This window comes from Phyllobates terribilis, unplaced genomic scaffold (assembly GCF_046119375.1).
Source record: "Phyllobates terribilis strain yellow unplaced genomic scaffold, ASM4611937v1 Scaffold_3__8_contigs__length_932513732, whole genome shotgun sequence".
Lineage (NCBI taxonomy): Eukaryota > Metazoa > Chordata > Amphibia > Anura > Dendrobatidae > Phyllobates > Phyllobates terribilis.
In genome coordinates, this window is record NW_027362763.1 from 202436903 (window position 1) to 202460396 (window position 23494).

The 23494-nt window shown below is 45.5% G+C and overlaps 1 protein-coding gene across 5 annotated transcripts in view; it reads left to right on the forward strand.

Annotated features, from left to right (window-relative positions):
- The window catches only part of NGEF (neuronal guanine nucleotide exchange factor), a 235068-nt gene that overhangs the window by 108937 nt on the left and 102637 nt on the right, over positions 1–23494 (forward strand). For 4 of the 5 annotated variants that reach the window (XM_073674494.1, XM_073674493.1, XM_073674495.1 and 1 more), the window contains one exon: positions 6446–6710. In XM_073674494.1, coding sequence (XP_073530595.1) covers positions 6446–6710 — 265 coding nt within the window. Of the gene's footprint in view, positions 1–6445; positions 6711–14511; positions 14880–23494 lie in introns of those variants that run through there. The other variant, XM_073674496.1, reaches the window with a different exon arrangement.

Sequence of the window (23494 nt, forward strand, 5' to 3'; positions counted from 1 at the left end):
GAAGAAAAAGGAAAACTGTTTCGGAATCAGTGGAGCAGCGGCAACTGGAGGAGAGACTCAGCTTAAATTTAAAAAAATTCTGTGAAAGGTCTTTAATATTAATTTTTTATCCATATATATTACTATAGAATTGTTCATGCTTGTCTTTTGTCAGTGGATACGCTACTGTTTGTTTACTACTGAGATAGTATCAAGGAAATAGTTAAATGACCAGAGCACACATATCTTTGGTATTTTTCTTATTATTGAAGTATTGTCATCCAAGTGGAGAGAGATATAATGTAGCCTAAAGCAAAAGTATCTGAGAGTGGTTGACTTGCATTCAACTTGAGGTACATATTTTATTTTTCAATGAAGAAACTTTTATTTTTGTTTTGTAGAAATCACTATGAAATCTATATTTAACTGTGTGTCTAGGAGAGACGAGAGTGTGTATGGGGTTATGTTCCCATGATGAGTTTCTGGTGAATTTTTAAAGCTGCATATTTTCGCTGCCCAAAAAACTCAGCGTCTTTCAGTTCCAGTAAAGTAGATGGGATTTATAGAAGTTTCATGCCCACTGTGATTTTTTTTCCCTGCTACCTAAACTGACCCAGGTTATGTTTTTTAAATCCGTAAGGCTACGTTCCCACAATGAGCTTTTGGTGCATTTTTGATGTTGCTTATTTTCTGCACCATTTCTGCACCTATTAAGTAAAATAGGTTACTTATTTTTTTCAAAAATATGCAGCATAAAAAACTCACCAAAAACTCATCGTGGGAACGTAGCCTTACGTGTCAATTTCTCTTGCGGGTACACTGTGTTTTATGCGCAGAATATCCCCATAGAATTGTATTAAATGCAGAAAATCCACAGGTAAAGAATGCATACGCTTTTTTTAGTGTGTTTCTGCTGCAGTATTGCGCTAAAAACTGCACATGTAATTTGCACCTGACTGTATCAATAAAGTTTTGTCAGGGCCAAGTACCAGGAAGTATCAAAAACAACACAGCTTTATTTAAAACCTGATATAACCCAAAAAGCAATAAAAATACATGTATAAAAATGCACTCAAACACAGGGGCGTACATAGGAATCATGGGGCCCCATAGCAGAAGTTCTAATTGGGCCCCCCTCTCAAAAAAAATGTAAATAATTGTCGGGGTCACAGAAGAGCAGATCTTGCAACTTTCCAGCCTTTATATACAGTCATATGAAAAAGTTTGGGCACCCCTATTAATCTTAAGCTTAATGTTTAATAAAAATTGGTGTTTTTGCAACAGCTATTTCAGTTTGATATATGTAATAACTGTTGGACACAGTAATGTTTCTGCCTTGAAATGAGGTTTATTGTACTAACAGAAAATGTGCAATCTGCATTCAAACAAAATTTGACAGGTGCATAAGTATGGGCACCTCACCAGAAAAGTGACATTAATATTTAGTAGATCCTCCTTTTCCAAAAATAACAGCCTCTAGTCGCTTCTTGTAGCTTTTAATGAGTTCCTGGATCCTGAATGAAGGTATTTTTGACCATTCCTCTTTACAAAACAATTCCAGTTCAGTTAAGTTTGATGGTCGCCGAGCATGGACAGCCCTCTTCAAATGATCCCACAGATGTTCAATGATATTCAGGTCTGGGGACTGGGATGGCCATTCCAGAACATTGTAGTTGTTCCTCTGCATGAATGCCTGAGTAGATTTGGAGCGGTGTTTTGGATCATTGTCTTGCTGAAAGATCCATCCCCTGCGTAACTTCAACTTTATCACTGATTCTTGAACATTATTATCAAGAATCTGCTGATACTGAGTGGAATCCTTGCGTCCCTCAACTTTAACAAGATTCCCAGTTCCGGCATTGGCCACACAGCCCCAAAGCATGATGGAACTTCCACCAAATTTTACTGTGGGTAGCAAGTGTTTTTCTTGGAATGCTGTGTTTTTTTGCCACCATGCATAACGCCTTTTGTATGACCAAACAACTCAATCTTGGTTTCATCAGTCCACAGGACCTTCTTCCAAAAAGAAATTGGCTTCTCCAAATGTGCTTTTGCATACCTCAGCCGACTCTGTTTGTGGCGTGCTTGCAGAAACGGCTTCTTTCGCATCACTCTCCCATACAGCTTCTCCTTGTGCAAAGTGCGTTGTATAGTTGACCGATGCGCAGTGGCACCATCTGCAGCAAGTTGATGCTGCAGCTCTCTGGAGGTGGTCTGAGGATTGTCCTTGACTGATCTCACCATTCTTCTTCTCTGCCTTTATGATGTTTTTCTTGGCCTGCCACTTCTGGCCTTAACAAGAACTGTCCCTGTGTTCTTCCATTTCCTTACTATGTTCCTCACAGTGGAAACTGACAGGTTAAATCTCTGAGACAGCTTTTTGTATCCTTCCCCGGAACAACTATGTTGAATAATCTTTGTTTTAAGATCATTTGACAGTTGTTTTGAGGAGCCCATGATGCCACTCTTCAGAGGAGATTCAAACATGAGAACAACTTGCAAGTGGCCACTTTAAGTAGCTTTTCTCATGATTGCATACACCTGGCTATGAAGTTCAAAGCTCAATGAGGTTACAAAACCCAAAAAAAGTGCTTTAGTAAGTCAGTAAAAAGTAGGTAGGAGTATTTAAAACAAGAAAATGATAAGGGTGCCCATACTTATGCACCTGTCAAATTTTGTTTGAATGCAGATTGCACATTTTCTGTTAGTACAATAAACCTCATTTCAAGGCAGAAACATTATTGTGTCCAACAGTTATTACATATATCAAACTGAAATAGCTGTTGCAAAAACACCAATTTTTATTAAACATTAAGCTTAAGATTAATAGGGGTGCCCAAACTTTTTCATATGACTGTAGTAATTTTCCTCCTGTTGAAGTCCTAGATTCTTTTTTCATTGCCCCCATAAAGTATGATGCCAACAAAAGTGCCCCCCCAAACACAGTATGATATCTCCATGGTGACTTCCTCCACATGCAGAGTATAATGACCGTACTTTACCCCACCTCAACTCCCAAGGCAAAGTATCGTGACCCAACACAGTATGATCCCCCAACTGTGACCCCCACGCTTCCCTCCATACAGTATAATGGCCCTACATACAGTATAATGGCCCCACAACTCTCCACACTCCACAGAGTATAATGCACTCGCCATGGTCCTCCACAGAGTATAATGCACTCGCCATGGTCCTCCACAGAGTAGAAGACACTCGCCACGGTCTTCCACACAGTATAAGACACTCACCATGATCCTTCACACAGTATAATGCACTTGCCATGGTCCGCCACACAGTATAAGTCACTCGCCATGGTCCTCCACACAGTATAAGTCACTCATCATGGTCCTCCACACAGTATAAGACATTCCCCATGGTCCTCCACACAGTATAATACACTCCCTATTGTCCTCCACGCAGTATAATGCACTCCCTATGGTCCTCCACACAGTATAATGCACTTGCCATGGTCCTCCACACAGTATAATGCCCCCCCCATAGTCCTCCACACAGTATAATGCACTCCCCATGGTCCTCCACACAGTATAATGCACTCCCCATGGTCCTCCACACAGTATAATACACTCCCCATGGTCCTCCACGCAGTTTAATTCACTCCCCATGGTCCTCCACACATCGTATTGCACTCCCCATGGTCCTCAACACAGTATAATGCACCCCATGGTCCTGTACTCAGTATAATGCAGCCCCCCATAGGGTAAAATGCGGCCCCCACCATAGGGTAAAATGCAGCCCCAGTCCTCCAGTACTATCAGTACTCACTGATTTAAAAAATAAATAAATACATACTTACCGCTCCTCATTCCCCGCTGCTTCAGTCTCTGCAGCGCGTCTCTGTCATCACCTCAGCAGCTGCCAGCTCCACTGTCTGACAGAGCGTGGAGCGTCATCACCCCACTGCGTCACACACAGAGGAGAAATGATGGGAAAGGGAGTATCACATGATGCTTCCTCCTCCATCATTGATTTCAACCAGGGTCGGCTGCAGGTTTTCGTGGGCCCTGGGCGAAAGAGTCTCAGTGGGCCCCGTTAGCACATACCACTATTCATGATGCACAGATACGGCAGAGAAATATCGGTATAGTACACAGGGCCCAGGCTGTCCCCTCATCCTTCATATATGCAAACATGCACACACACAGTACGCAGACATGCACACACAGTACGCGGACATGTACGCAGACATGCACACACAGTACGCAGACTCACGCGTACACACACACAGTACGCAGACATGCAGACACACACACAGTACGCAGACATGCGCGTGCACACACACAGTACGCAGACACACACACAGCACGCCGACATGCACGAGCACACATACAGTATGAAGATATGCACGCACACACAAAGTATGCAGACACGCACACACACAGTATGCAGACATGCGCACACACAGTATACAGACAAGCGCACGCACACAGTATGCAGACATGCGCGCACACGGTACGCAGATGTGCGATCACACATACGGTACGCAGACATGCACACACACAGAACGCCGACATGCACACACACAGTATGAAGATATGCACGCACACACAAAGTATGCAGACATGCTCGCACACACAGTATGCAGACATGCTCGCACACACAGTATGCAGACACGCACGCACGCACACACACAGTATGCAGACACGCACACACAGTATGCAGACACGCGCGCACACACACAGTATGCAGACAAGCGCGCGCACACAGTATGCAGACATGCGCACACACGGTACGCAGACGTGCGATCACACACACGGTACGCAGACATGCGATCACACACAGTACGCAGACATGCAATCACACACAGTACACAGACATGCGTACACACACACCGTACGCTGACGTGATCACACACACAGTACGCAGACATACGATCACACACACAGTACGCTGACATGCGATCACACATGGTACACAGACATGCAATCACACGGTACGCAGACATGCGATCACACACACACGGTATGCGGACATGCCATCACACACACGGTACGCAGACATGTGATCACACACGATAGGCAGACGTGATCACACACAAACGGTACGCAGACATGCTATCACACACACGCGGTATGCAGACATGCGATCACACACACACGGTATGCAGACATGCGATCACACACACGGTACACAGACATGCAATCGCATACACAGTACACAGACTTGCGATCACACACAGTACGCAGACATCCACGCATACACAGTACACAGACATGCATGCACACACAGTACGCAGACATGCACACACACAAACACATACACAGATATGTACACATACACACATATTTGAACACATTCTTAAAAACACATAAAGCAGACATAAATATATATACATAGTCATGCACACACACACACAAGACACATCAGAAATATATTTAAAATGGGGATTTGGGAATCTGGCGACAAGCCTCACTTACCTGCCCCTGGCCTGTCTCCTGTTTAGCTGTGCAGGGCCGCCGGCATGTCTGATGACCATCACAGACATGGCCCTGGACCATCAGGGGGGCTCGTTCACTGTCGGGGCCCTGGACCATCAGGGGGGCCTCCTCACCGTCGGGTCCCCTGGACCATCAGGGTGGTCCCCTCACCGTCAAGGCCCTGGACCATCAGGGGGGTCCCCTCACTGTCTGGGTCCGGGCCGCTCCCCCAGCATCTGTACAGCCAGGACCTCACTCCGGCGCTGCAGCTTGTCTGTCGGCACTTCCCCAGACATAGCCGCGCTGTGTGTGGCTGTGTCTGCTAGTAATGACGCGGCAGGGGTGACATACAAGCACAATTAAAGGTGCAGTGTCGCCCCCGCGTGTCATTACTACCATACACAGCCGCATGTCTGAGGAAGTGCCGGCAATCTAGTTGCAGCCTGCAGCGCCGGCGTATCAGGGGGGCAGGAGCAGGGGGGGGCCCGATGCAAGGGTGGCGGGAACCCCGATGCAGGTACACGGTGCAGGCGACTGCTATGGGACCCCCGTCTCACGGGCCCCATAGCAGTCGCGTGGCCTGCCGCCATTGGCGGTACGCCACTGCTCGAACACACAATGAAAAAATCTGCAACATCAAAAACTCACCAAATACTCATATTGTGGGAACGTGGTCTTAAGAGACCTTGGTGCCTGAGGAGCTTGACAGCATCTCCACAACATAAAACCTCGTAAAGGGCAGGCACATGGTGGCAATTTTGCTTTTGGACCAGGAGCCACTAGTTTTGCTTGTTTTTGGTATTTTTCATGCCTCTATGAGAGGCTGGTCTCTCATTATGGCCAAGCAATGGCTGTTTCGCAGTCAATGGCCATGTGGATAAACCTTAAAACCATGAGGCTATTAAAAATCGATCAATTTCGAAAGTGCGCTGACTGTCATGTTTGGCAGCTACAAGAGACAATGCTCTTAGTAGTTTTGGAATAGAAGCTTCAACTTTAATAATTATTAATGCCATTCTTTCCTCTTACAGGACAACATGAACATAAAGACTCAAGAAATAGTCTTATAGCCGAAAATCCAGGGCAACAAAGATATGAAGATCCAAGAAATAGTCTCACAGCAGGAAATTCAGGGCAACAAAGAAACAGGGACCCAAGAAATAGTCTCATAGCCGGAAATTCAGGGCAATCGAGAAACAGGGACCCAAGAAATAGTCTCATAGCCGGAAATTCAGGACATCAAGGATACAGGGACTCAAGAAATAGCCTCGTAGAGCCCAATTCATCTAAAAACAGGTACGTCCCTTCACAAATCAGACAATTCCAGGTGATAGAGAATGTGTGATCCAGTCTTGAATTGTAAATCATGACTCTTTTGTAGGATATTTGTCTGGAAGGCCTGAAGATTATTTTTTTGTCTTTTATTGAAGTAGTGGCCATTTGTTAGCTAATCATGGGCACATCTACTACATATTGCCTTGAATCTCTGTTATCAATTATATTATTTTTTTATGACCTAGTGATGATGTTTTCCTGCAGCAGTTATGGGTCTTGCTGTAATGTGACATGTTTCATCGGGATGACCATCTGTATTCCACAAGTTCATACATTGGTAGTTTGAGTTGTTGACTCGCATACTGAAACACTATATTGCATTTATGATATTCCATTCTATATCCCTTTGTATTGATATGAAATAGGTCTTACTTTTGCAGTTAACAGCTTTCACCCTTCCAAAATTTTGGAATGTGCCTGCGGGAATTTTTTCCATTCATCCAGAAGAGCATTTGTGAGGTCAGACACTGATGTAGGACAAGAGGGCCGAGCTCATAATCTCAGTTGTTGTTAATTCCAGGTATATAATGGAGTGTAGATGAAGGCTCAGGTTAAGATCTTCCACAACCATACCTTTAAGGACCTTGATTAGTGTACTGAGAAAATGGATCCAGCATAACTGTGTTCCCACAAAGTTGGAAGCATGCAGTTGTCCAAAATGTCTCGGTATGTTGAAGCATTTAGATTTCTTTTAACTGAAACAAGAGAGCCTAGGTCAACCCGTGAAAAACACCCACCCCTACACACAGTACGCTCCCTCTATATAACATTACTGCCAGCATAATGCAGTCAGGCAGATAGAGTTCTCATGGCATTCACAAAACCAGACACATCCATCAAAATGCCAGAAATAGAAGCTTGATTTGTCACTTAACAGAACATGTTTCCACTACTCCAGAGTCCAATCGCAGCGTGCTTTACCCTACTCCATCTGAACCTTGACATTGTGCTTGGTGATGTGAGGTTTGCATGTAGCTGCTCAGTCATGGAAATCCATGTGATGAAGCTTCTGATGCAAAGTTATTGTACTGATATTAATACCAGAGAAGGTTTATGACTCTGTAGTTGCATGGGGCATGGGGCATTAGAAGGGGGGGGGGGGGGGTGACATCCTGCATGGGGCATTAGAAGGGGGGGGTGACATCCTGCATGGGGCATTATAAGGGGGGTGACATCCTGCATGGGGCATTATAAGGGAGGGGGGTGTGACATCCTGCATGGGGCATTATAAGGGGGGGTGACATCCTGCATGGGGCATTATAAGGGGGGGTGACATCCTGCATGGGGCATTATAAGGGGGGGGTGACATCCTGCATGGGGCATTAGAAGCGAGGGGGTGTGTGACATCCTGCATGGGGCATTATAAGGGGGGGTGACATCCTGCATGGGGCATTATAAGGGGGGGTGACATCCTGTATGGGGCATTATAAGGGGGGGTGACATCCTGCATGGGGCATTATAAGGGGGGGTGACATCCTGCATGGGGCATTATAAGGGGGGGTGACATCCTGCATGGGGCATTATAAGGGGGGGGTGACATCCTGCATGGGGCATTATAAGGGGGGGTGACATCCTGCATGGGGCATTATAAGGGGGAGTGACATCCTGCATGGGGCATTATAAGGGGGGGTGACATCCTGCATGGGGCATTAAAGGGGGGGTGACATCCTGCATGGGGCATTAAAGGGGGGAAGTGACATCCTGCATAGGGCATTATAAGGGGGGGAGTGACATCCTGGATGGGGCATTATATGGGGGAGAAGTGACATCCCACATGGGGCATTATAAGGGAGGGGTGGTGACATCCTGCATGGGGCATTATATGGGGGAGAAGTGACATCCTGCATGGGGCATTATATGGGGGGTGACATCCTGCATGGGGCATTATATGGGGGGAGTGACATCTTGCATGGGGCATTATAAGAGGGGGAGTGACATCATGCATGGGGCATTATAAGGGAGGGGGTGTGACATCCTGCATAGGGCATTAAAAGGGGGGGGAGTGACAGCCTGCATGGGGCATTATAAGGGAGGAAGGGGTGTGATATCCTGCATGGGGCATTATAAGGGGGGGTGACATCCTGCATGGGGTATTATAAGGGGCGGTGACATCCTGCATGGGGCATTATAAGGGGGGGTGACATCCTGCATGGGGCATTATATGGGGGGAACAGCCTGAATGGGGCATTATAAGGGGGGAACAGCCTGCGTATAACAGTCTATTCAGTAGGACCATCAGATGTGTATCCACCTGACTTCTGCACAACACAACTGATGGTCCCAACCCCATTTATAAGGCAAGAAATCCCACTTATTAAACCTGACAGGGCACACCTGTGATGTGAAAACCATTTCCGGTAACTACCTCTTGAAGCTCATCAAGAGAATGCCAAGAGTGTGCAAAGCAGTCATCAAAGCAAAAGGTGGCTACTTTGAAGAACCTAGAATATAAGACATATTTTCAGTTGTTTCACACTTTTTTGTTAAGTATATAATTCCACATGTGTTAATTCATAGTTTTGATGCCTTCAGTGTGAATGTACAATTTTCATAGTCATGAAAATACAGAAAAATCTTTAAATGAGAAGGTGTGTCCAAACTTTTGGTCTGTACTGTATATTTCTCTGTGGTATCTGTGCTTCATGAACCGTGGTATGTGTTAAAAGGGCCCACTGAGAAACTGTCGCCCAGGGCCCACAAAAACCTGGAGCCGACCCTGCCTCCAGGGTCATCTAGTCCAACCCCCTGCTCAATGCAGGATTCACTAGACCAGGGGTCTCAAACTCAGCTGGGCATATGGGCCGCACACGGAAAAACATTTAATTTGGGGGGCTGCATTATGTGCATGACAAAGTGACATTTTTAGTGATACCATTTTATTTTCTATACAACTTTTAAACTGGTTCTTATCTTGCAGACATGGTCTCCCCTCCAGGTCCCCCATATTGCAGAGATGGTCTCCCTCCAGGTCCTCCATATTGCAGACATGGTCTCCACTCCAGCTCCCCCATATTGCAGACATGGTCTCCCCTCCAGGTCCCCCATATTGCAGACATGGTCTCCCATCCAGGTCCCCCATATTGCAGACAAGGTCTCCCATCCAGGTCCCCCATATTGCAGACATGGTCTCCCATCCAGGTCCCCCATATTGCAGACATGGTCTCCCCTCCAGGTTCCCCATATTGCAGTCATGGTCTCCCATCCAGGTCCCCCATATTGCAGACATGGTGTCCCATCCAGGTCCCCCATATTTCAGACATGGTGTCCCATCCAGGTCCCCCATATTGCAGACATGGTGTCCCATCCAGGTCCCCCATATTGCAGACATGGTCTCCCATCCAGGTCCCCCATATTGCAGACATGGTCTCCCATCCAGGTCCCCCATATTGCAGACATGGTCTCCCATCCAGGTCCCCCATGTTGCAGACATGGTCTCCCATCCAGGTCCCCCATATTGCAGACATGGTCTCCCATCCAGGTCCCCCATATTGCAGACATGGTCTCCCATCCAGGTCCCCCATATTGTAGACATGATCCCCATATTGCAGACATGGTCCCCCATATTGTAGACATGGTGTCCCATTCAGGTCACCCATATTGCAGACATGGTCCCCCATCCAGGTTCCCCATATTGCAGACATGGTCTCCCATCCAGGTTCCCCATATTGCAGACATGGTCCCCCATATTGCAGACATGGTCCCCCATCCAGGTTCCCCATATTGCAGACATGGTCACCCATCCTGGTCCTTATCTTGCAGACATGTCCCCCATCCAGGTCCCCATGTTGCAGACAGGTCTCCCCCCCCCCCCCATAGTGCGCACAGGGCCGCGCCCCCCCCCATACTGCGCACAGGGCCGCGTCCCCCCCCCATACTGCGCTCAGGGTCCGTGCCCCCCCCCCATACTGCGCTCAGGGTCGCTGTTCCCCCATACAGCGCTCAGGGTCCCCCCCCCATACAGCGCTCAGGGTCCCCGTACCCCCCATACTGCGCTCAGGGTCACCGCCCCCCCCCCCATAGTCTGCTCAGGGTCGTTTCCCCCCCATAGTCTGCTCAGGGTCCCCCCCCCCATACTGCGCTCAGGGTCCCCGTCGCCCCCCCATACTGCGCTCAGGGTCCCCGTCGCCCCCCCATACTGCGCTCAGGGTCCCCGTCGCCCCCCCATACTGCGCTCAGGGTCCCCGTCGCCCCCCCATACTGCGCTCAGGGTCCCCGTCGCCCCCCCATGCTGCGCACAGGGTCCCCGTCCCCCCCATACTTCACTCAGGGTCCCCGTCCCCCCCATATTGCGCTCAGGGTCCCCCGTCCACCCCATACTGCGCTCAGGATCCCCGTACCCCCATACTGCACTCAGGGTCCCCGTCTCCCCCCATACTGCGCTCATGGTCCCCCCCCCATACTGTGCTCAGGGTCCCTGTCCCCCCCATACTGCGCTCAGGGTCCCCGTCTCCCCCCATACTGTGCTCAGGGTCCCCGTCTCCCCCCATACTGCGCTCAGGGTCCCCTTCCCCCCATATAGCACTCAGGGTCCCCATCCCCCCATACTGCGCTCAGGGTCTCCGTCCCCCCATACTGCGCACAGTGCCCCCCCCCCCATACTGAGCACAGGTCCCCTGTGATGTATTTCACATGACAGAGAAAAAAAAAAAAAAAGATTCTCACCTGTCCTCCGTTCCCTCGGCATCCTTTCTGCACCTGTGGCCCGCAGGCACAGACCCCATAACGATCGTGGCTCTCTCCAGCAGCTGCCGACATCAGCGCTGTAATGCAGAGTATTGCCGCGCAGAGACCGACTCTCTGCACAGCAATACCAGTGTCAGCCGCCGGCCTATCAGAGGCCAGCTGCTGACATCTGCGCATATCAGTGACGTCATACTCCGCTGTGCTGGGACGCCAATGTCAGCTGCTAGCCTCTGATAGGCCGGCGGCTGACACTGGTATTGCTGTGCAGAGAGTCGGTCTCTGCGCGGCAATACTCTGCATTACAGCGCTGATGTCGGCGGCTGCTGGAGAGAGCCGCGATAGTTACAGGGTCTGTGCCTGCGGGCCGCAAGAAGCAGCCGGAGGGGCCGCATGCGGGCCGCGTGTTTGAGACCCCTGCACTAGACCATATCAGATAGATGTCTGTCCAGCCTGTAGTATTACTTTTGGGCCATTATTAGGTTTTCTATTTTTTTTACTCTCTTTTTTTGTGTTTTTTTTAATCCTTGTAACAAACCACACATTTCAAATGCTTTTAATAGTGTTTTTACAAGCATTATTGGTGGCTTTTTTATTTGATAACATTTTTAAAGTTTTTTTTGCCACTTTTCAAGACCTACAGAGAAGCCAATAAGAACTAGAACAAAAAAACTTCATGCCCTTGGCACACACGTAAAAACAAAAGTGCTGTTGTCTGCAAACTTTTTAACAATTTGCCCTACTGACCACAGTGTTTATGATCTTTGCCATTGGAGGAACCTGTACGTACAGTCCAATCTGTAGACAAGACAGCACGGTATAGAAAAGTAGAAGCTGAGCAGAATGTTATATAGGATTGCAGGAAAAGATTCAGTATAACTTTATTAATTTAAAGAGGTTGTCCACTACTTTAATATTGATGACCTGTCCTTAGAATAGGTCATCAATGTCTGATTGGTGGGGGTGCGATACCCAGGGTGACGATACAGCCTATAATCTTAATAAGCCAGACAATTAGATTTGTTAATCCAAGAAAAATACACTATTATCTTTGTGTTGACTTGTAAATGTATGTGTATTTATGTGCCTGGTCACCAAGAACAGACCAGTATTTGTATAATCCTGATTGTTGTCTCCTCTTTGGTTCTGGAACAATGATTGTTTACTAATTATGTTGATTAACCTTTGTGGACCATGTGGCTTATTGACTCAAAAGACAAATGGACAAACAAAGCAAATTCATTAAATGCTCAAACAATGAGACATGAGACTGCCCTTTCCTCCCAACCTGAGGATGTGTACTTAAAAAGGAAATGTGCTTCTGTAGCAGAGAGACTTAAAACAGAGAAGCAAGGAGAAGCAAGAGGACACTCAGACTCTCTTCACACCATCAACTTGGTAGTATGGCTATACCCAAAGAAACACAGATTTGGATTCTACATGATTCTAGCCTAAGGGTATATAGCTCTGACTGCAAAGATACAGATCTGCTCCATTAACCATCAGAGAGCCCATGGATACATTTGGGGAGATCAGGTTGGGACGATGAAGTCACCTGGCCCCATAGATATGTTGTTTGGGGTTGCCAGGAGGGACCCACCTGTCACCTGGAACCCATGGAGACATTCGAAGAAGCCAGATTTTGACCAGCCGGTCATCTGGCCCCATGGAAACTCTCGGAGAGGCCAGGATGGGACCCTTGGGTCTCCTGGCCTTGTACCTCGATGGACTGCTAGCTTCCTAAGCTTGCCGCTATCTTCTCTCTGTGGGGGCCCACGAGAAGTAGGGGGTCACTGGTTTAGGTAGTTGGCCCTGGAAGTCCCAAAGTTGCAGCTGTTCTATCCCCGGTGGGCGGGGCGGAAGGGTGAGACTGTGTAATGTTGTACCATCTTGGGTATTTGCTGGGACTGTTCTATGTGTTTATTGTCCGCTTTGTGGTTTAATAAAGTATTGCCACGCTGTTTTACCCTCACCCTGTGTTGTCTGAGTGGTGTTACGCCCATGAAATACCCCGGGTCTTCACACCCAGCATTCCCACCGATTTAGCTGTTTTTGGTTGTCTGAGTGGTGTCACAGCTCCGTTGATGGATTAGTGGCCGCGGTCGGGTACTGCACATTTGCCCCCTATTGATTTGAATACGGGGCAGATGTGCAGAACCCGGCCGTGATCACTATACAGTAGACGGAGTTGTGCTGAGAAGCTCCATAACTGGGCAGTTCTGGCCACCGCCGACACCAAAAACAGCTGATTGGCGGGAATGATGGGTGTTGCACCCCCGCCGATAAGACATTGATGACTTATTCTAAGGACTGGTGATCAATATTAAAGTAATGGACAACTTCTTTAAATCCTTGGTGTTTTGTATGTATATGAGTCCAGTGGGCGGTCCTACTCAGTGATTGACAGCTTTCTCTACGTGCACAGTCATGAAAGGAAGACTGTCAATCACTGAGTAGGCCTGCCCACTGGACTCATATACATACAAACACCAGGGATTTCAATGAATAAAATACAAGTTTTACTGACATTTTTCCCACAAAAATATGTATCTGATCTGATTATCTCCTCCTGCTCCATAACATCCTGCCTGCAGATATGATCCAATTTACAACATGACAGGTTCCATTAAAAAAAACACAAAAAATCAAAATTCAGCAAAATATTGTTTGTGAAAAAGTTAAATAAAACCATCAAAGCTTCGGCTGCAGCTTTCCAGGGCTGGCTCTGGACACAGGTGTCTGTATGAAGCAAGTTCTCAGCTGACTCTACCTCTGCCAGATATCTGTCACTGATTGTACACTTCCCAATCAGCCCCCTCCTCCTCCAGTCCATCCACCTGTCTCTCTTCCCAATTTTTAACAAGCCTTCAGTCCCTCAGGTGGCAAAAAAAAAATAGGTTAGCGGGTCACAGATCCATCCTTCAAATTGCAAACAAAGTGTGGCACAGTCCTTGTAAATGGCAGCCTCTCCTCTACTCCGCATTGTTTTATAGTCTATTTCTGTCTGCTCTCTAAACACCTATTCTGTTGTGCTCCCTCCTCCTAGAAGCCACTCACTCCCTCTCTTTTCTCCTCCTCTCTCCTGTTCTCCCTTCTCTGATTTTGGCATTCCCTCTTCATTTCTTCCTTTCCTCCCCTCTCCCCAGACAACCTATTTCTGTCCTTTTCTCTATCACTCCTTTTCTGTCTTTCTTTTTTCCTTCTTCCATTATTCTCCACTTAATGCAGCGGAGAGACCCCCCCACTCTCCATCCATAGAGTCTTTTCCTTCCCGTTTCCTTGGTAACCACCCGGAGTGCAGTCTCTTGGCTGGCAGGCAGTATCCCTGCACTCTCGGCACACTTCTGACTGTCTGAGAGAGTGCAGCATGGAGCCTCAGGCAGTGTCCGAGGAGGGGGATGTACTTACTTGTGACCCTCCAAGCCCATACGAGGAAGATCCCATCGAAGGGTGAGAGAGATGGGGTTGGGAGGAGAGCGTACGATACTGCCAGCTAAATATAGAAAGCGTGCAAACTGCTGACAGTCAGTGAGTGCGAGCGATAACATGTGTAGGTGTTTGTGTGTGGATCATAATGCCTGTCCTTCTGCCATTGCCATCGTTGTCCATTCACGCATGTCACTTCTTTTCAGCATCATATGGCGGGTGTTTACAGGTATCTCTTCTCCCACCTACTTGCACAGAAGTGCGTGTGTAATGCACAGGTGTCTCAGCAGTGGGTGTGAGTGCAGAAGTACGTGTGTCATTTTTATATAACCACGTTACATTTTATTCTATAGGTCCCAGAAATCTTTTACATGTCTATTCAGATTTGTGCGTTACATCCTGCAAGTATACGTACACCTACACGACTGTGACACATAATAACCCGTAGCTAGAAAATGCAGAGGAGCCCATATTGACTAAGTCGTCTTTTTATTTTTTTCACATAAAGGACCTTTTGGGATCCACATCAAAGACTTTTTCATTAAATTTTGCCGTGGGCATTATGTTCGGCCACACTTTAAATGCGAGTGCGTGGGAGGTGGCTATATAAAGACGTATTTCTGAGATATGCGTCGCTTGCTGTACATATGTTGTATTAAATGTGATTATGTCTGGATTGCTTTTAAGTGTGTACAGAAAACAAACAAGCACACGAGGCTGTCCTTTATAGCTGTGCTCAAATATAGAACTGTCCCAGTTGGCTGCTAATACTGTAATCCCTAATTTTAGGCAATTTGTCACTCTCTGTGATGGAGGAGCGTGTAGGGGGTTGTCCACCTTTTGCTTTATTTGCTTACATGCATATATTTGATGCTAAAAAAAATAATTTTTCCTATTAGGTTTCATTAAAAGGAATCTGTCATCCCCACAATGCCAATTAAACTGCATAAATATTTATATAGGAGACATAGCCCCTATAAAAGTCATAGCAGGGATATACAGTTTAACTTAATATTTATTGAAAAATCTATTTTTATTTAACATACAAATGAGGGGGCTTCGGTGCATCCTTGGCATAACCTATGTCTTGGTGCACCATTACAACCTCGTATTTGCATATTAAAGCCAGTCCCTTATGATTGACAGCGCTCCGTTGGTAAGAGCGAACACTGTCTATAATCATGTTGCGTGTCTGTGCTTGCGCACTGACACTGGAGGAGAGCAGCAGCGCACTCCAAGTGTCAGTGTGGGTGCGCACACTACGTGGTTGTGGGTACAGCAAATAGCAGTCACACATCACAATACCCTCTCTTCCTCACTGGAGCCGCTCATTACACCTTCGAGTGCATTGATGCGGTGTCCGTAAACAGGCAGGTTCCAAGCTTCAGAGTGCGCCCACACTGACACCGCTGGGTTCCTCCAGTGTCAGTGTGCAAGCGCAGACACATGAGCTGACAGCGTTCACTCTTACCAACAAAGCGCTATCAATCAAGACAATGGATTGGCTTTAATATGCAAATTGGAGGGCGTAACGGTGCACTAAGCCATAGCCACGCCAAGGATGCACCAAAGCACCCTCATTTCCATATTAAATATGGATAAATTTTTCAGCAGATATTAAGTTAAACTATATGCCTGGTATGATTTTTATAGGGGGCTACATAAATATATATGCAGACTAAATGGCATTTTGGGGTGACAGACTCCATTTAAATATTTTGCATAGGCTTGGCTATTACAGGCTCTATGTTTCCCTGCACATTCAAATTTGATGTGGTCTGTGGTCATAAAACAGCTGAGAGGAGCTCAGAAAATACAGATAAAAGAGTTGCAAAGTATTTAGTCAGTACAAATACTGATGTAAAATACTGACCAAATACTGAATGTGTGCACATGGCCTTAGACGGTAAAAGCGTGTTGACTAATGGATTCTCAGTTAAACCATTCTGCAGCCAATAATAGACAGTGCAACACAGCATCTGAACAAGGCAAACGGTGCAAAACATTAAATGAAACCCAAATGAAAAAAATATTTTTAAAACCAATGCACTAAGAAAAAAATTGTCCCCAAGGGTGGACAACCGCTTATTTCATTTTTTTTTGTATGCTAAGGGTGTGTGCAGACAATCTGGAGCCGCTGCGGACTTATGCAGCGTCAAACTCGCCGCCGCCAGATGTTACAGTATAGTGGATGGATTTGTAGAAATCCCATGTCCACTGTGCTTAACTGGGCACCTGCAGATCACCTGCGGAAACTGACATGCGCGCGTCTTTCCTGACCGCAGCATGTCAATTTCTCCTGCGGAGACCTAACCTCTATGGGGAAAGTCCGCATAAAATGAGCGGAAGCCACAGATGTCTCTTTCGCAGTGTCTGGGCCACAAGCCCGGACGCATGGTGAGCACATACCCTTAAGATGAATGTATGTTAATATTATAATGTCACCCAGCAACATCACAAAAACACATGAATGTGCAAAAGTTGCTGTATTTTCGTGGTGAAATTACACTTGTTGCACACTTTGTTCACTTATCATTATGCTGGCGTAGGGGTGCGGTATTTGCTGCAGACAGATATTGTATACATTCTGTGGTAAAGGAACTTACACTTTATTTGCTCTTGCTTTTTCTAGTTCTCTTATTAGAGGTTACAATTTTGAGGCTAAGTATCAACTAATTGGTGTTTGAAATTACATGGCTTTTTCCAAAATTAGTGCCACATGCACTGAATTTGTGTAGTATTGCAGCTGAGTCTGAAGAATGGATAGGTATGGAGCCACTTTTGAAAAAAAAAAAAAATAGCCAAGTTTTTTAAACCCTGATCAGAGATGAGCAAATCTCACATATTTCAAATTCTGGTGCTTTGCTTGAAAGGGAACCTGTCATGTGAAAAAACCCTATTAACCTGCAGATTTGGGGTTAATGTGCTGGTTCTGAACCTGCCCGACGCCCTCATTTAGACCCCCGCTTCCAGAAGGAAATTAAGTTTATTGCTTCTGATAGCATTCCGATTTCAGTCAGAAGGGTGGTTCAGTCTGTGTATAGAGAGCGGCCGCTGTAACCGCGCCCCGGCACTGACAGCCGGCCTTTATCCTCAGCTGCTATCAGTCAGAGCCAGGGGTGTGGTTACAGCGGACACTCTATACACAGAGCGGCAACACCCCTCTGACTGAAATCTGAATGCTTTTAGTAGGAATAAAGTTCATTTCCTCCCTTCAGCGGAGCTCTTAAGGGCAGGCGCCAGGCACGTTCAGAATGCTATTAATCTACAGATTAGCCCCATATCTGCAGGTTAATAGTGTTTTTTTCACATGACAGGTTCACTTCAAATTTAGCTGGCAAGTTTGATTTACCTCCAGTTTATTTGACATGATTCGAAAGTGCTACGATGCCATTAAAATATGTTTGTTGTGCTCTCTAGTCTCCCAGAACCCAAAGCATAATAAAATGGAGGACTGGGAAAAGTGTTTAAAATAATAAAATATTATACTCCTCTCGCCCCTCACCTGTCCTGCTGCCGCTGCTCCCTGCCTTATCTGCCACGCTTTCCTTTCAGTTTTCCAGCGTTGACTCCTAGGACTTGAGCATGTCCCACGCTACATTGCACCTATTTCATTAGTATATCTGTGATGTGTGTCGCACCCCACGTGCGTACCTGTCAGCACCTCTGAAATGTTGCTTTTATTGAAATCTTTGATTCATCATGAACTAATAATTTTGGGCATCTTTCTTTAGAATTTTGCATTGTGCTGTTCCTCTGGTACTTTTCCTTGATATTTCTGTATACATTTACAACTGGGTGTTACCTGTTATAGGTGTGTTCCTGCACAGTCTGACACTATCTAACCAGCAGTGGCAGAGTCATTCTGTAGGGGCTCATCCATTTGTCACCCAGATGGTAACACCCAGTTGTTAATTTATTAAAAAATTTTCAGGCATAATAGAGAAGTAGCAAACTGGAGAGATATGAAAAAAGATGCTCCAGAACTGTCATAATATGAAGAGTGCAAGTAATTGCTGAAATAGTCACATGAGGAGAGCGGAGTAGAGTTGGTGCAAATCTATTCGTACGTCCCATCCCATCGGTCGCGACAAGGGTCTGTGCCCACTGGACAGGAGTGGGAGGACCTCCCCTTACCTGACGCCTTCCACGGCTCTTCTATTGCACATCATCAGGGCTGTTTCCTGTTTTCTATTTTGCGCTCCTCTCCGTCTCACGGCCTACCTTACTTATTGTTCAGCAATCCATCTGAGGAAGGTCTTATTGTTAGAACGAAACGTTACGTTTATTTCGTTTGCGGTTCTAATAAAGCTGTACTCCTTTTCATTGCACATTTGGACTTCTTTTTGTATTCTCCTTTTGATTACGACGTCATTGCTGCAGTGTGTCACACATGTGATGTCGATCCAGGGCGGCCACCCGAAAAAAGAGCTGCAGATGCCGTCAGGTAACAGGTGCTTCTCACGGCCCCTGTCCAGAGGCCACAGATTACAGACGTCACCGATGAACTAGGTCATGTGAATCAATTCGCACCAACGCTAGAGCTGACAGATCCTCTTACAATATTTATTTACATTTGTAAGATAAATTCTAGATCCTTGGGAATATGAAAAACCTGGGATCATCCAGCAAAGAGCAAGATGTGCGAGCCAACTGCAACCTGCTGCCAAGTGAGGTGCTTACAACTTGTTAAGCTTCCAATGGAAAACACTTGAGCACTAGAGCGTTTCCATTTCTAGTCCTAATTGCCAGCTCTAAATCAGTAACGCAAAAACTGCCAAGGGGAAACTCAAGAGTACTCAAGTGCTTCCTCATCTCCATTGATTTACACAAACCACAATTTCCCTGATCCATTATATTCTGTTTGTGGTTATTACCTTAGACACATGTGTAATCCAGACTGATATACAGCATATAATGACTCTTTATCTCCTGCTCAACTGGCAGCAGGACGTCATGGGATCTACAGATCACTGAGCTGATGTTCTTATGTCTCTCTTATCCATTAAAGTAATGTTGGCCAGACATGTAGATGGGTTCGGCAAACAGTCTAATGTGTTTGGGGGGCCTTGGAGAATTGATTGTTAGGGGAGTTAAGGAAGCAACTTATCCCACTGCTAGACGTGGCTGGTGGGGTCTCTCATAGAAAACACAGGCCGAACCGAGCGAATGCTCCTGTGTATAGGACAACCGTCTGAGATGGCTGCTGGCCAATCGGCCAAACAGCTATAAAATGTTTATGGAACACTTTAGAGTGAATTTACATATGACTAATTGTAGAAATTTACATGGTTGAAATCAGTCCTATACATGTGAATGAGGTCAGGCATAAGTGGGTCCCTGTGCAAGACCCCTCTTTATAACTGTGACAGATGCTATTTGATGCTTTGAAGGTGGAAGCGGCCCATTTGCCTCTTGGGCCACTGTATGGCTGCACAAGTTGCACCGATGGTATATCCGCCCCTGTATGAGGTTGTTTTGAGGGCAAGCACTTACTTTTTTTTTGCTCCGTTCAGATGAGTAGGACCGTAACAGCAATTTCTGCAACAAATCGGCTTTGTAAATACAATGTTAGGCTTTATGCACAAGGCATTGCCACGTTGTTCTATGGAGGCACACTGAGCCCCTGTTAGTCCATATTGTGTTCCTGAAAGCACCTGATGTTACACATGAGACCTCGGTGAGCAAGAGAAAGTATTAGAACATAAATAGACTCAAAACAAAAATTCTTTTAAGTTCTCGAATGAAAAGATTCAGCAAATGAGTATGGCTTCTTTTTTTTTTTTTTACATTCTTTATGATATGTCCACACAGGGGAAAAAACTGAGCAAGTCCACAACAAAATCCAAAATCTGTATATATTAAGGGTATGTACACACTGCATCTTCAAGACTTTGGCAGACCTGCCAAGGTTTTCCTAGACGAGACCACTTCCAGGAGAGGTCTTTTTCGTAAAGTGGCCTCATTTTGCCGTCTTTTTTGCGGCGGCTCTGCAGCCGACATCTTTTTTTCCTGTAGTTTAAACTGTAACTAGCGAGAGGCTTCCAAGCGGAATCTTCATGAAATAATGCCGCAAGCACATGTCCTGTATGAGAGTTTGGAGTAGTTTACGCAGTAGTTGCAGTAGTTTTTGCAGCAATGTAATGCAAAGTGTTAAATCTCTGCTGAACAGCATCATAAAATGATATGCTCCAGATCTAAAATTCTCACCGCAGGTCAAATTTTGCATAAATTCTGTACAGAATTTCTACACAGGGTGTGAATGAGATTTGTTTGTCACCCACCTTTCTTGTACAGCAATATATCTTGCCATTTAGACCTGGAAAAAAATAGTAACGTGTGAATATACAGGGTGCAGTTTTGGCCAAAAAATGTAAAGTTTGAAGCAGATCTTCCTTATTAAATAAATTCCACAAGTCTTTATCTATTAGGCTAGGTGCAGAAAACTGTATCCGAGATAATTGGATTGATTATGCAAATGACGCTCTGATCAGCGTTTGATTCTCTGGGATGAGGAAAAGATGGAGAAAAAAATGTTTCCATCTTCGCCATTCTGAAATCTCACCGCACTCAGATGTCATCAGAGTGCAGTCCGATGTTTCCCACGCACTCATTGACTTGCATGGCTGAGTGCAATCTAAATATCAGATCAAATTCGAGCATTCGGCTGATATTTTCAGACATGTGCACAGCCCCATAGAGAAACATTGGTCTGGGTGCAATCCAATGTTTTTTCGAATCGCACTCGGACCGAAAATAAGGTCGTGTGCACCTGCCCTTATGAAGATTGTTTTCTCCTCTATCAAGATATTTGTAAATATTTATCAAATTTGTAAAGGGAAAAGAAATTTTGGAAGAGGAAAGGAAATTTGGAAACTTTTTTTGCTGCAAATATCACTGTAGAAAACACAATTTGACCCCAGTGCATGCAGCTGGGAGTAGTTATTTTGTGACAGGTTGTGTCATTGATTGGACAGTGGAAATTACATTTCATTTTAGTTACATGATTCATTGCAGATATAGCTGTGACAAAAGAAACATTTTGAGAATGTTGTCCCTTCAGGGTTTTCATGGTCTCGTTAGTGCTTTGTGGGGTTTATCTCTATTAGAATTCCAGTGGCGTGCACACATTTCCATTGGTAGCGGATTATTGACGAGCGGCTCTTCTGTGCCATGGCCTGCACGTTTGTTGTTATGTCCTTGTCCTTCAGCCCGATGCTGCAGGGTGGTGGTGATGCTTGTTATTGTACCTACTGTTCGCTCTCTGAAGGCATCTCTTCATCTTGCTCATAAAACATTTTTCTAGCACAGATCCTATCTCTGGGCTCTCTATTTGTAGACACATTGATCTGTGCTGCAGCATGTCAAATTTTGCTTTGATGTGTGTGTACACTGCTGGGGAGTGGGGTCTTGTTAGATTGTTATTGTGGAAGCTTCTACCAGAGCCTCATCAGGCACATGCCACCCACCGGAGATAAAGCCATAAATCAATCTTATATTTGAGGCCGCTCATGGAAGCCTACTTCTTTATTTCTATGTATTACCTGTCATGTCCCATGATTTAGGAATCATACAGACAGTATTGTATTATCATTGTGTTGTTGCAATAGGGTTTGCCCCTTTTAGAGACTGCCCTCCCTTACTCTGTGACTCTGATGTAGCTCTGATGTCAGTAACCCCTCCTTTCTTCCTTATTCTGTATGTCAGCCATGTTAAGAAGCGCACGTGTCTGCATCTCTAGGTCAGAATAAGTTCTTTTTACGTACTGTAACTGTGCATAAACTACAGCTGGAAAATAAGTCTTCTGGAATCTTCACACATGCCTCCTGCAGTCGAGTTCAAGCTATCTGATGAAGTCACTTCATGAGTAACGGTACATAGAGAGCCACAGAAATGGTGTCTCAAGTGCCCCACACAGCCTATTTATGGAGTCAGAATATTACCCCTTCCAAAATTGGCCATAGATTGTACTAAGCATTTAATCTATCACTAGATTTTAGGGCACTGAACCACCAGCAAGTCGTTATACTGCTGGAGTTTAGCATTCTAAACATTCCCTTCTCCAAACTGTCCGTTTAGCACTTTTTCTAAAAATAAATGATAAAACAGCATGTGCTGCATGTAAATTACCTGGAGAAGAGAACATAAAAAACTCAACAGCACACAGACTTCATTTTCGAAAGAAGTAAAAAAAAATGTGCTCCTGTTTTTTTCACCACTTGAGCCTTTCTCATGCAAGAATCTAGAGAACAAGGTTAAAACCAACTTTTCTTTTTTTTATATGCTACCAGACTAAAATTCATGGATGGTCTAAATAAAGACCACATCCCCATACCACGGCCTTAAAATGGTCTTGAATCACAAAGACCCCAAAAATAAATTCAGAGTTCTGGTGGCAGGAAAGACTAAGCAAACTGTTTGCACTGTGCAGGTAATATATTAGCACCGCACTGTACGAAAAAACTGAATTAGAGCAGATTACTGGAAAACGGGAAAAAAATCCAAGTGCGGTGAAATTGTAAAAAGAACCACAATTCTGGCATTGTTTTTTGGGGAATTGTTTTAACGCTGTACATTTTGTGGTAAAAATGACCTTGCAGTATGATTCTCCTTAGTATGATTATGGCGATACCCTGCAT